Below are 14,982 nucleotides of genomic sequence, written 5' to 3'. Positions count from 1 at the left end.
AGAAAAATGGGGTGCAGGGAGGAACTTGCGGCAAATGGAGGTTAACGATGGATGCATCCACACGGGACCTGTCTTTGTGGAGCGAGCAGTTCACCACAGCTTTTGGAAAGATTATATTCCGAAGAGATGTGTACTTCAGTGCCTGAAACTTTCTTTGCTGAAGGTTGAAAATAGCTTCTAAGAGAATCAGGTGGAACAAAACACAAAGAATCGCTTTTAGGATAATTAAAACTATTTTGGACTCTTTTATTTATCAATCCGGTTTCTAATATAATTTTAGTTAAATGAAAGACATTCACAAAGAATAGTAGGCACACATACATGATTTCCTTCTTTCATTCTAGTTTACATGCTGTTGCTTTTAGAGAGCAAAATTTCGTGTTATTTCACAGGGATGGAAGCCTAATTGGCTTTACAGAAAGAATATTAGCCCAGCTTTTCACAACCCTAACCTCTGCAGTTCACCATGCTCACTGAAAAACAAAAAACAAAAAACAAAAAGAAACCTGACAAAACAAAAAGAATCAGTAACATTGAGAACTGTTTCTCGGCCTACCAGATTGGAGGAATCTCCATGTTTCCATAACCATCTCAGAGCCCAGCAGTTGCTGGAAAAATATTGAGACTCGGAAAGCGGTGCAGCCCCTATAAGTAGACCTGCTCTTAAAGCACATTTTCATCTGGAAAATAAACTCGTAAGTGCCTGCTGGGTATTAATACCCATGTGCCCAGGTATCTTTATTACCTTTTGCTAGTCTTTGCTCCATGGGAGATAACCAACTTTTCAACACGGTTTTCCTGTTTCATTGAGTTTCACGAACCACTTGCATCCAAAAAATACTGCTGTGAAATAAATTTAAAGTTTCCAACATCATCATGCAGGGTGTGTGTAGTGTAGGCACAGGGCCATTGGGCTACGTGAAACAGTCACATTTGCTTTTCAATGTTGTCTTATTTATAATCATACTGGGGCATGTGTAAGCGACAAGTCACACCCAGGTGGGAACGTAGGGTTTTATACATGTGGTGTTTTGATTTCTCTGGCCTTTGGCTGTGTTGCATCTCCCAGTGTTGACGGATTAGCTCCCTGGCAGTCTACCTGACTTGTAATCTAGTAATTGTACAGCAATGCTTCATGTCTCTACACTCCTGGACATGGATGTGTGGTTTCTTTTGATGTGACTTACAACCACGAGCTGGAAAGTAAGTCTTCCCATAGGTCCATTGACTTTGGCCTTTACATTTGGGTTTCAAAGTATCCACAGCCAAGAATCCACGGCACCTCACCATTGCCTCATGAAGTGGATAAAACAGCTCTATCTTACACATGAGGCAAAAAGGAACAGAGGTTCAGCGAGCTGGCCAAGGTTACAGAGCACCTCAGGGAGAGAAAAAGGGTTGACTCTAGGGATCAACTCTCACCAAAACATCATTTTAAAAACGGCACCTATTGGGTTTTAGCCCAGATCAGTAAGAAACACTGTTTGCTTCTCATCTATTTCAGGATGAGGTGGTACTACTGGGACTAGCAATTTAGACCTATTTTTGGCTGGCTCACCGGAATTCAATTTAATAACTGTTGCCTTTCTTTTTGAAAACTGCTTGGCAGGATGGTGAAAAGGAAAAAGAAAATATTGAGGTTCCAATCAGGTGCTAATCGTTTGGAGGTGTGAGACAGCAAGGGACCATGAAAACATTTACACCCTAAGAGAAAGGACAGGGCGAAAAAGAACGTGTGGAAGAGTAGAAAAGTACAGATCCTGTTATAGAAGGAACTAATAGTCTCTTCCTGACGCTACACGGACACTGCATTTTCCTAGCGGGAGCTGTTAGCTTTTCCTTCGGAGCTTCCTATGGTTTGTGTCTCTGTGTCCAGCTCTCAGCGCCATCTGGTGGCTGGTTCACAGATGTTCAACTACAACATTGAGATCTCCTCTCGGGCTCACGCCAACTCTTTTTCCTGTGCCTCTGAAATCCTGTTCCTCTTAGTAAAGGATGCTTATTTGTCAAACACAGGGCAACAGGAAATTTTCCAATAAAGCCTCTCAAACTCTTATCCCCAGATCATCAATAAAAACTCCCACACAACAGGTCTCTCTCTCTCACCTTTTTTTTTTTTTTCTTTTCTGTTTTGAGCAGTTGTTTGAAAGCCACAAGGGAAATGTTGTCTTATATACTATGAAGGGCCAGAGAAGAACTTAAGAATATAACCTCTTACCTCCTGAGCTAGCATCCTTGAGCTCAAGGGAGTACATTGAGAGCGTAGATGGGGACTGATTTTGCATTCATTTGAAGACCCCAATCCTAGCAACTCAAAACAGAGATGCTTGCTTTATACACGGAGGATGTTTCCTGCACAAACAACCCGAAATCAACCGTCAGCTTCTCCTGCAACTTGAAAACAACCTCTTATTTAAAGAAAACTTTTTGGTTTTGTTCTGATTCTTTTATTATTTAAAGAGACTACCACTAGCCTCTTTGTGCTTGATTGGTAAGGTATTGGGTTATAAGACACCAGGCTTTTGCAGGATATGATTGACAAAGCAGGACTGGGCCCTGAGCTTGGGTCATAATGTCATGGCTGCCTGGGGAGCTGGAAAAAAGAGCTGTCTTCTTTTCTGCACATAAACAAAATTATTTAGCATTTAAGAAGGTACTGTATGTGGCCTTCACAAATAAATTTAGGAACTTGGGTGAAGATTGCAGTCCCAAAGAGAAGATCTCCAGCACGCATTTGGCCCTTTACTTCATTACTTAATACCTCATCCACTTTTTCTGTGTCCTGTCCGTTGGCTGGGCTGTAACCCCCTTCAGGGCAGAGGCCGTGTGATGCGTCTGTAAATCTCAAACGATGCTGAGGTGGGAGAAACACTCATCCCTGCAGTTGTCCCAGTGCCCTACGTTTGAAAATCTGGGGAGAAGTGTTAAGGTTTTATTTTTCACTTTTTGTGGCAGGAAAAAGAAAAGAAGACAGAGAAGAGAAAGGGTGAGAACATTTTAGTATAAGGGGCTATGTTTGTTTGCTTTAATTTCTTGATCATTTTGGAAAGAAAGGGAAAGTGCCCAGATAATGTATAAAGAATAAAGCTCTCATGGCAAATGCAATAAATAATAAATTTCCATCTGGTGCTATTTGTTAAGTGCAAAAGTAATACCTATCAAATATGTATTAAGAAATCAGAAACATTTTTAAACATAATGTTTAAAATTTGCTCTTTCATTTTGAAAATATATAAAAGAATCACCATTCTTTCATTTTGAAAATATATAAAAGAATCCTTAATGGTAGTCATCTTGGTCAAATAAATAACCTTTATTTTCAATATGTCATTTGTAAATGTTATGTTGTTCTAATATTTGGTCATTAATAAATGCTTTTCATGTTAAATGAATTTTATGGAAGAATGATGAAGACCTTTTTAAATAAAGGGTGGTTATGACAGTGCCCGAGGTCAGCAACTGTAAAAGGGCACTAGGATTCTCTTTTGTTTTATGACCTTGACTTGAATGTAAATTAACTGGTCCACTGTCTCCTTTGGAATGTGTCAGGCACTGGTGCCATGTGCAGCTCTGGATAACATTTTCCATCACTCAAGAAACTGAGGTCCTCCAATAAGTCAGGCTTCCCGAGTACCCTGAATATATAACCCAAATGAACTAGAATTTCCATTTTCTCCAGGCAGGCCATCAGAACAATAGCAACAGTACCTTTTTAACCTCATCTTACCTCCTTCCAGGGGGAGAAAGAAAAAAGGGATATTTAATTCCTCAAAATGTTGGAGTCTAAAAAAAATTTTGATGTACTTATTAAGTATAACAGCCTGAACTATAAGAATCATAAATGGTAGTCATTCTAGAAATAACTTTTGTGTAATCTTCTTTTAAAATAAATAAATGAAATTATTTTTTGGATGCTCCAGTAGGAGCATTGTCCCACTTGCCTACACACACAGTCGATTATTTTTAAATCAATAGTTACTTGCTGGAATTAGTTGATCAAGGTTCCTGATTAAACTGAGGTCTGGTTGACCAGACATGTCCATTCTCTGAGAAGCAATAATCAGTTACCAGGTTGTGATGAGCCTGAGCTTCAAATGTATCTGCCAAAGAAGGTCCCTGAATCACGGCAGTGTGTCTATTTATGATGGAACAATACATGGAAGTAGATGAGTTAAAATATGGCAGGGTTTTCCACATGATTCCAGAGTAACAGCAATAACAATACTAGCAGTCACAACTTGGCTTTATTTTGGTTCATCCATTCAGAGGACACTGTCTGCTAGGATCTTGTCCCGGGGCTTAAAGACTAGAGATTTAAAGCAAAATAAGAAGAGCAACCTAATTTATGCATTTACTAGGAAGTATCCATACTCTTGCTACCAACTATAAAAGAAACAGAGCAGACAAATCTTAACATCTGGCTCTAATTCCCCACTGAGGTGCTTACACACACGTACAATCTAACCCAATATGTTGTAGGTAAAGCAGAGGGAAAATTTTTTGTAACAGCTGGTCACCAGGTATCGTAGCTGATAGTTACAGACGTTGGATAGAGCTAAGACTGTAGACGTGGAACAGTATTATCTTGCAGAAACTGATGAAATATAAAACCAACGATCCCAACAGGAAACTGCTTCCTTGGTTCTGAGAGCTGGTCTCAGTTGTACTGATCATGTTGTCACACAAGAGGGGCCACACCCCCTCTTCCTCCAGCTGTTTCTGGTGGGAACTCTCAGAGAGCTGCACAGACTGAGGTCTCTATGAGAACTGTCAAATCGTAGGTTCTCTCTGCCCCATCTCTCCTTTTCCAATTCACAGGACACCAAAAGAAATATTACGTGAACACGAACTAGTTACTACAATAGCCCGTTAGAGGCTGACTCTATGTAAAAGGAAGAAAATGCTGGAAGCCATGTATACTGTACATCAGCTTTTCTCAAGAAAAAATATCCACATTCTAAGGGCTCTGAAAAATGTAGGAAGCTTGCCCTGTTACCATAGGTTTTTAGAACACCTCTAAACACACAAAAAATAGGACAGATAGTACCTACAAATTTCAACCACTGCTTAAACTCTAAAAGCATTTTTTGTATTATTTTGTTTTGATACAGAAGGGGAAACTCAGCTATAAAGAAATATCAGAAAGTATTTCTTGTGGCCGTCAGTCTCAGGAGTTTCTGTCGCTTGCCTCCCCCAACTTGTGCTAATATTTTTAGGATGTGCTCAGGAGTATGAAGTAGGGTGCTTCTGTCCCTTGCCCTCCTCCCCAGTCACTCCCCCTGCCCTCATCCCATCACCAAAGAGCCTCCCCTCAAATGAGCCATTCCTTTTTGCTTTCGTCAATGGTCTCTGTGAAGTTGGGGTCGTTGCTCATGATGGCGGCGTCCGCGCTCTCTGCTGACTCTGCTCCCTTGGCCTCGTTGGTGTGGTAGGTGCCCTTGTGACGGAACATGTACCGGATAAGGAAGACCAAGGTGCAGAGGATGGTGAAGATCACCACGGCGATGACCCCTGGTGGAGACAGCAGAGGAGCTAGAGGTTAACCAAATCCTGTATATCCCGCCAACACTCTTCCCCTGCTTCACCATCGTTCCCTCAAGTGCTGCCCTCTCCCGTACGAAACACAGAACCCCAAAAGGACAACAACGATGTGGACTAACAACGTTGCTGCCACATCAGTAAACAGAGGATGCTGCAGCCGTCAGCCACTACAGCTGCCCCAGATGGGGAGCCCTGAGGGAACTCAGGATGAGAAAGCACAGGATACTGGCCCCAGAGAGCTGAGGTGCCTATCAAAGGAATGATTTCAGTGAGCCCAGACTCTTGCATCTTCCCATATATAGAAAAGCGCTAAATTCCTTAACTTGAGATGTCTGGTTTTCTTTAATGAATAGTAATCTTTTGATGTTCCGACTACCTGGTCTTTGTTGCAAAAACTCCTCTGTATCCCGGCTCCCCGCGTCTCTTCAGAGCAGCCCCTCAGAGTTACCTGAGATGCTGTGTCCTGAGCTTAAGTCCTCAGTTTTGTCCACTGAATAAGACATAATTCTCAACTTTTAGGCTGCGCATTTTTTTCAGTCAACAACAACAACAAAAACTAACAGAACTGAAAGGAGAATTAGACCAAATCACAATTATATTTGGAGATTTCAACATTCTTCTCTTAGTAATGATAGAACAATTAAACAGAAAATCAGTAAGAATTTAGGAGACCTCAAAAACACTATTAACAAACTTGACCTAAGGAAGTAATACCAATCCTATACATATGTTTGGAAATAGAGGAGAAGGATATACCACTCAACTCATTTTATGAGGCCAGCATTATACTGACACTAAAACCAGACAAACACATTATAGGAAAAGAAAATGATGGAGCCGTATACCTTCTTAATAAAATTTTAGTATCAAACCCAGCAATAGGTAGAAAATAATATATTATGACAAAGTGGTGTTAATTCTAGGAACGTAAGATTGATTTAATATTAAAAAATTAAGCAATGTAATTTACCACATTAAACAAATAAAGGAGAAAAACCATATGATCATCTTAATAGCTGCACAAAAGCATACGACAAACTTCAATACCCATTCATCATGAAGCCTGTCAGGAAACTATCAAGAGAAAGACACTTTTCAACCCGATAAAGGGCATCTTTGAGAAATCTACAGCTAATATTGTATTGAATAGTGAAAGATTAAACACATTCTCCCTAAGGCAAGACTGTCAGGTCTCAACACCTTTATCCATGATTGTACTGAAAGCCCTAGACAGTGCAATAAAGCAAGAAGAAGAAATAAAAAAGTGTACAGACTGGGAAGAAGAAAGAACACTATTCTCAGGTGATGGGATTGTCTATGAAGAAAATTCTAAGGAATATACAAAAAAAGGTTGCTAGAACTAACAATAAATTTAGCAAAGTGAAATTTGTATTTTTACATATTAGCAAGAAACACTTGGAGATGAAAGTAATAAAATAATGCCATTTATAACAGAACAAATTGAACACAGATGCTCTAGACTGTACACTGAAAATCATAAAACCTTGCTGAGAGAAACTAAAGGAAACCTGAATAAATGGATGAACATACCATATTTCAATGTCAATATTGTTAAGATGTTCATTTATAGATCTAATGCAATCCTAATGAAAATCACAGCAAACTTTTTTTTGGTAGAAATGTATAAGCTGATTCTGAATTTTATATGGCAGTACAAAGGACCCAGAATAGTAAAAATACTTTTGAAAAAAAAAAAGAAATGATTGTAGCAGTTACACTGCTTATTTCAAGACTTACTATAAAGATACAACAATAAAATAAGCATGGTATGGGCCAAAGAAAGACATATAGATCAACAAAATGGAATAGAAAACCCAGAAAAAAGACATACACATATGCAGCCAATTGATTTTTGACAAAAGTGCCATGGAAATTAAATTGGAAAAAAATATAGACTTTTCAAGAAGTGATCTTGGAATAACTAGATATTCATTTGGCAAATAATAACTTTGACTTTTATCTCATACTATATATAGGTGTTAACTCAAAGTGATTATAGACTGAAAAATAAAAATGAAAACTATAAAACTTCTAGGAGAAAACACAGGAGAAGATCTTCACAACCTTGGGGTAGGCAGATTTTTTAGAAAGAATTAAAAAAATCACAAACTATAAAAAGGTTAGAAAAATTGGACTTTATCAAAATTAAAATCTCCTGCTTTTCAAAAAATACCACTAAGAAAATGAAAAGGCCAGTCACAGACTAGGAGAAAATATTCACAATACATATGTCTGAGAAAGGACTTGTATCCAGAATGCAAGAAGAACACTTACAACTCAATAGCAAGAAGTCAAAAAAGTCTAATTAAAAGATGGGAAAGATTTAAACAGACATTTCACAAAAGATTTGCAAGTGGCAATAAGCAAATGAAAAGATGCTTGACATTACTAGTCATCAGATAACTACACATTAAAACCACAGTGAGTTACCACTATTCATCTACTAGATGGGTACAATTAAAAAGAATGACAATACCAAGTGTTGGTAAGATTGTGAAGCAACTTGATCTCTCAAATATTGCTTACGGGAGTGTAAAATGGTTCAACCATTTTGGAAAACTATATGGGAATTTTAAAGTTAAATATCTTCTTTCTATAACCCAGCAATTGCACTCCTCGGGATTACCAAAGAGAAACAAAAACTTGTGTTCACACAAGACTTGGACAAGAATATTCATAGCAGCTTTATTCAAAATAACCCAAATCTGGAAACAAACCAAACACCTGCCAACAGGTGAGTAGATAAAACAGATTATAATACCTTCATACAATGGAATACAACTTGGCAATAAAAATTAACAGACCACTGGTACATACAGCAATGTGGATAGATCTCAAAAACGTTATGTCAGGACTTCCCTGGTGGTGCAGTGGTTAAGAATCCTCCTGCCAATGCAGGGGACACGGGTTTGAGCCCTGGTCTGGGAAGATCCCACATGCCGTGGAGCAACTAGCCCGTGCGCCACAACTACTAAGCCTGCGCTCTAGAGCCTGCAAGCCACAACTACTGAGCCCATGTGCCTAGAGCCCGTGCTCCACAACAAGAGAAGCCACTGCAATGAGAAGCCCATGCACCGCAACGAAGAGTAGCCCCCGCTTGCCACAACTAGAGAAAGCCCACACGCAGCAACGAAGACCCAATGCAGCCAAAAATAAATAAATTAATTAAAAAACCAAAAACGTTATGTTGAGTGACAGAAGGCACAACAGATTACATACTATGTGATTCCATTCATATGAAACCCTAAAAGAGGCAAAAGTAATCTATGTGACAAAAGCAAGTGGGGAAGAGGGAAGGATGAATTACAAAGAGGGCACAAGAAAACTTTTAGTGGATGGAAATGTTCTGTCTTGATTGTACCTGTGGTTATGGGTACATGTGGCTGTCAAAAGTCACTGACCTGCTACACTTAAATAAGTGCATATTATACTTCAATAAAGTTGATATTAAAAAAACAAAAACAATGAGGATAAGGATTATACCAAAACTTTGAACAATGTGCTTTGAGCACCATTTTGAATGTATTCTAATTCCACAGTCACATATATATACAGGTGTTTACTTTCTTCCTGTGGAAAATAAACCTACTGACTAAGCTGAGTTGATTGGCTGAATTTAAAACCCTTGATAAGCTTACAATATTGGCCATACTTAGAGAGGCAGGAAACATTTTTATGAAATAAGGCAGAAGAAGCAGGGAGAAAGGAAGGCAACAGGAAACAGGGTTATCGATACTGATCCAAACACAAGGAACTATACTAGGAGAGTCGAATTATTCTGCAGGTATTCTGGTGAGAAGAAAAGACTGGAATATTTTAGATACTCTGGCTTATTAATTTTCTTTTTTAAAAAATATTTATTTATTTGTCTATTTATTTATTTATTTTGGCTACACTGGGTCTTAGTTGCAGCATGTGGACTTCTTAGCTGCGGCATGCGGACTCTTAGTTGCGGCATGCAAATTCTTATTTACAGCATGCATGCGGGATCTAGTTCCCCAACCAGGGATCGAAGCCCTGCCACCTGTATTGGGAGCATGGAGTCTTACCCACTGGACCACCAGGGAAGTCCCTGCTTATTAATTTTCTGATAATTTTTATTAAGATAACTGAAACCAGACTGGCATAGTCCTTCCTGATTTTGTAGTAAGCTATTATGGACCATTTGGGATGCAAGGGGATGAGAGTGAAAAAGACTGGAGGGCATAAAGAAACGTTCTGGCTGTTGCCATGACTGCCTGCTTGCATGTTCTGATGCTGGCTAGCTCCCTACTATTCTTCTTTTTTCTTTTAATAAGTCAGCATAAAAAGTAGCCAGGTTACATTGACCACACTTTCTCCACAAGGTGGGTGTACTTCTCAATCTTCAGTCATATTTAAACAGCGAAATGAATTAAGTACAAATCCAGATAACTCCTTTTCCCCCAGACTATGGTTTTATTGAAAATGACTACTCCCCACAGATGAGAAGTTACAGGAAAGCCTGTCCTGTAAGTCACCTACCTCCGATGATGGCCGAGTTTCTGTTGACTCCATTTCTTATAGCCTGGCCTTGTCCTGGGTTATACGGAAAATCAGCACTGGCTGTAGAGGAAGAAATGAAAAGACATATATATCATTTAACCCAGATAATTTTATACCTAGTTTTTCATACAACCCTTCAACAGCCTGTTTTCCCAAATGAGATCTCCTTTTCATCTAAACACATTTTGCTGTTGTTTCCCACAAGAATCACAGCCACTTCAGTGTCTGCTGTTTGCCTTTGTACAAGTCCCAGATGGACAGCATACCTCTTTGGGAGGAGTATTAACAAATCTTAGAACTACCTGAGCTGGCCTGCTTTGGTTCCACTAACAGACAAGTTATGTATTAGAATACTTTTTCTTAAGTTTGGCTGAAATCTGCTTCCAACCCACTTTTATCCCTTTCATAACTGGTGGCACTGGATATACTCACCAATGAGCTTTTTACAGCTTACAGCATTAGTTTAAAAAGTAATCATTAAAAAATATTTTTTAAAATTGAAGTATAGCTGATGTACAATAGTATATAAGTTATAGGTGTACAATATAGTGATTCACAATTCTTAAAGGTTATACTCCATTTATAGTTATTATAAAATATTGGCTATATTCCATGTGCTTATTTATTTTATACATAGTGGTTTTACCTCTTGACCCCCTACCCCTATCTTGCCCCTCTCCCCCTCCCTCTCCCCACTGGTAACCACTAGTTTGTTCTCTATATCTGTGAGTCTGCTTCTTTTTTGTTATATTCATTAGTTTGTTGACTTTTTAGATTCCACATGTAAGTGATATCATGCAGTATTTGTCTTTCTCTGTCTGACTTATTTCACTTAGCATAATGCCCTCCAAGTCCATCCACGTTGTTGCAAATGGCAAAATTTCATTCCTTTTTATGGCTGAGTAGTATTCCATTGTATATATATATGTACCACATCTTCTTAATCCATTCATCTGTTGATGGACACTTAGGTTGCTTCCATATCTTGGCTATTGTAAATTATGCTTCCATAAATATTGAGATTGCTTCCATATCTTGGCAATTGTAAATAATGCTGCCATAAATATTGGGGTGCATGTATCTTTTCACATTAGTGTTTTTGTTTAAAAAAGTAATCATTTCTTTAAATGAATTTTACATGGCTCTAGTAAAACATTATACACTTCAGGACTTTGTAAGAGGATAACATATTATAAGTGTTGAGAAGAATATTAACTGCCTAATAAATTTTCTATCTCTCCCTATTTCAACAAGCCTTTGCAGAATGCCTACCATACGTCAGGCACTATTCTAAGTGCTGGAGATATACGGTAAACAATAAAAAAGATGAAAATTGTTATTAATGAGAACTTTCCATGCCTCATTGAAGAGTTTGGTTTATATAGTCAAAATACTAATCTGAAGCATGGATGTGGTTTTAGTTATGACCCTATTTATAGTGAACTGCCTAAATTATGGGGCAGCTTCCACGTTGTAACTCACACACTCATAGGACGCAGTAAGATTTGGTTATCAATACACATAATTCCCCAACGTCAACCCCCCTTCAAAGACTGAGAGCTGTTTTTCAAGGATAAAGGCTTGCACCTTCACTGCTCCTCTGGGGCACAGTTTCTAGGTCTTCTGACATTGTATTTACCTTTCTCTGGACTCTATTTGGTCTACATCCTTCTAAAAAGTCAAAAGCTTTGTAGCTTGTAACCGGCCTAGTTGGGATTAACACCCAGGTAGGGTTAATTCCAAAGTCAATAATCTTCCCTATCCTGCCTTTCAAGGGCTAGGAAGACACAGACAGGTAAGCTGTAGAGGAAATGCCAGCTTTCAGACAGTTTAGCTTACGTAGGGCCTATGGGAGGAAGAGCCTTTTCTTTGGGGTTCAGGGAGACAGACTTGTTTTGTTTGGACACACTGAATCTGAGGTGCCTAGAGGATGTACGGTGATAACTAATAGACATTTGGGTGAGTGGGTCATATGTCTCATCTCCTTTTGATAAACACAGAAATCTCCTGACCCTTAAATACCAATAATATAAATCTTCAAAATATATTTAGTAACAAAAAAATTACAGTGGCAATTTTGTCATTATTCTGTTGTTTGGTATTCATGATGCTACAAAACTGTTTGCTCTTCTGCTTCAGGTAACATGGATGGTGGGACACAGCATCGTTCCTGCTCCAAAGAGAGCTTTGCGTCCTTGGCCACAAAACTGCAAAAAAACACAGGTGCCTAGAGATTGACATCCTCTCTCTGGTTCTCTTGAAGTTATTGATACAAACACTAGTGGAAGGTATGGATGTGACCTGAGATGACCCAAGGAGAATAATAAGAGCTAGAAAAGAACATTAAAAATACCCCAGGATTGCCTCTGTTATAAAATCTGAACTCCTTGACATGGGGAGGAAGGCTTCCCTTGAGATGAATTTCTCTCCTGCCTCTTTCCTCATGGAACCACTTTTCCAACTCAACATTCTAGGCACACGGATTCCTGATGCTTGAGGGGGACGTGTCTTTGCTCATTCACATGGCACTCTCTGCCAGGACACCTGGTTTGCCCCTCTTCTCTTTGTCCATTAAATCTTGCCTCTTTCCTGAAACCATCCTCGGCCACCTCAGATGAAGTGTCTGCCCTCCTTTCAATGGCTATCACCTTAATTCTCATCACTCCTTACATGGTATTCATCCTCTTAAAGACAGGGGCCAATCTTAATTATATTTGCAGCCCCAATGACAAATAGTGCAGACAAGTAGCAGAGCTAATTGGATGTTCGTTGACCGGTATAATTAAAATCAGTCCATTAAGATGTGCGTAAACATTTGTATAGCCTCTTCTAATAATAAAGTCCCCCATGCAGGTACAATTTTGAAAGTCAGCTGCCTAAACTCAACTCTACCCTTAAAGCAAGGCAGCATTCTTACTCTTCCCAACAAAGGAAAGGAACATATTGAATACAGAAAAGCTGCTAATGATTCCTGTGTCCACTCGTCTGGTTATTATCAGAAAACAGTCAGTGGAAAACCCCCAGGCCCAGCAGAAGTCCTCACAAAATTCAAGGACAGGGTTCTCTGTTTGCATGAGCATCCCTATTTTCCTGGCTTTGTTTATACCTTGAGCCTGGCTGTCCTAATGCTTGTGAATGCTCACTCCCTGGAGGCAGATCCGTTTTATCCTGGCGCGCAGACTGATTTGCTACTTGGACAGATATATTTCAAATGATTTCATTGTAACTGTCCTTTCCCCTGGGTACCAACATACTCTTGGAAATGCACATAAAGAAACATGGAGGCCAAGAGACACAGATGAGGCCAAGCCACAAACCTCATCCATGACACGTGCTCCATTCTGCTGCTGACCTTTACGCTCCCCCCACCTCACCTCCTCCAAGTTTGCTAGGAGAGCAGAGCCATTTTAGTGGTGCTGGAGTAGCAGGGAACCTATATTTTGGGAAACGTCATGAGTAGGTCCAAAATAGACTTTATTTTTATTTATTTATTTATTTATTGCCATTGAGCTGGACACTTTTTATTCATTTATTTATTGATTTATTTATTTTTGGCTGTGTTGGGTCTTCGTTGCTGCACGCGGGCTTTCTCTAGTTGCAGTGAGCGGGGTCTACTCTTCGTTGCGGTGCTCGGGCTTCTCATTGCGGTGACTTCTCTTGTTGTGGAGCACGGGCTCTAGGCGTGCGGGCTTCAGTAGTTGTGGCACACGAGCTCAGTAGTTGTGGCTCGCGGGCTCTAGAGCGCAGGCTCAGTAGCTGTGGCGCACGGGCTTAGTTGCTCCGCAGCATGTGGGATCTTCCGGGACCAGGGCTTGAACCCGTGTCCCCTGCACTGGCAGGCGGATCTTAACCACTGCGCCACCAGGGAAGTTCCAAAATAGACTTTAGATATTAAGTCTCAGGACCAGATTTGTGTCGAATAGGCAAAGACTGTATTCAATACACTTTTCTTCTGGGTCCCAAATGACACTTGTGGACAAAGAATGTCACCTGTCAAAGGATGTTGCTGCCATCAAGCCATCAGCCACGCCCACCCCCACAGTGCACCCTGAGGAGATTCAGGATGGAGAAAACAGGATACTGGCCCTAGATAGTTAAGGTGCATATCAAAGGAGTGATCTCTGTGAGGCCAGACTCTGGAATTTTCCCATACATAAAAAATTGCTAACTTCATTAACTTGAGATGTCTGGTTTTCCTTTAATTAACAGTAATCTTTTGATGTACCAACTCCTTGTTTTGGTTGCAAAAACTCCCATATATCCGGGCTCTTCCCTTACCTCTTCGGAGCAGTCCCTCAGAGCTATTTGAGAGTCTGTCTCCTGGGCTTAAGTCCTCAGTATGCCCACTGCATAAAACATAATTCTCAACTTTTTGGTTGTGCATGTTTTTTTTTGGTTGACACACTACATGATAACACTAAAGTGTGGTGCTATTCCAGCTCTGATTTAGTGTCTCCTGGAAGCGTGTTCCTGCTTATTTCCCTTGCACACATCCTATTTGTCTGGTCATCCCCTTTACACTGACAGACCATGTTTCCTTTGCCCCGTCATCCAGAGATCAGCTCTCCTCCCCGCCTCCCCCTAGCAGGGACAGGCAGACATGGTGCTGCAGGAACTGATGGTGGCAGATCCTTCTCCCGTGGACATGCTTGTTAAACAGCTTGGCCGATGCTGCAGAGCCCACAGAGAAGGCACATGCATCCCAGGCCCCTAAACACACTCGGACAGTTCCACACACAGACGGCCTCCCTTCCATCATCTCTGTCTTCAACCTGGGAAGCAAGCTGAGAGCTCAGCGCTGGTGCACCTGCCCTTTCCCTTCCTCCAACTTCAGGTCGGAAAAGAAAGGAAAGAACACACACACTCTGTAAGAGCTGGCCCAGGGGGAGTTGCTCC

General features: G+C 40.2%; 1 protein-coding gene across 3 annotated transcripts in view; it reads right to left on the bottom strand.

Moving 5' to 3' along the window:
• Positions 1 to 214: 214 nt before the first annotated feature.
• The window catches only part of CNTNAP2 (contactin associated protein 2), a 2,064,732-nt gene continuing 2,049,964 nt past the window's right edge, over positions 215 to 14,982 (bottom strand). For all 3 annotated transcript variants that reach the window (XM_082473843.1, XM_082473842.1, XM_082473844.1), the window contains 2 exons: positions 10,066 to 10,146; positions 215 to 5,511 (listed from right to left, as the gene is read on the bottom strand). In XM_082473843.1, the coding sequence (XP_082329969.1) occupies positions 5,312 to 5,511; positions 10,066 to 10,146 (281 nt within the window). In that variant the 3' untranslated portion in view covers positions 215 to 5,311. The remainder of the gene's footprint in view (positions 5,512 to 10,065; positions 10,147 to 14,982) is intronic.

Source organism: Balaenoptera physalus (genome assembly GCF_965194825.1).
Source record: "Balaenoptera physalus genome assembly, chromosome: 8".
NCBI lineage: Eukaryota > Metazoa > Chordata > Mammalia > Artiodactyla > Balaenopteridae > Balaenoptera > Balaenoptera physalus.
The sequence above is the reverse complement of the archived record's forward strand: the minus strand, read 5'-3'. Positions and strand labels throughout refer to the sequence as shown.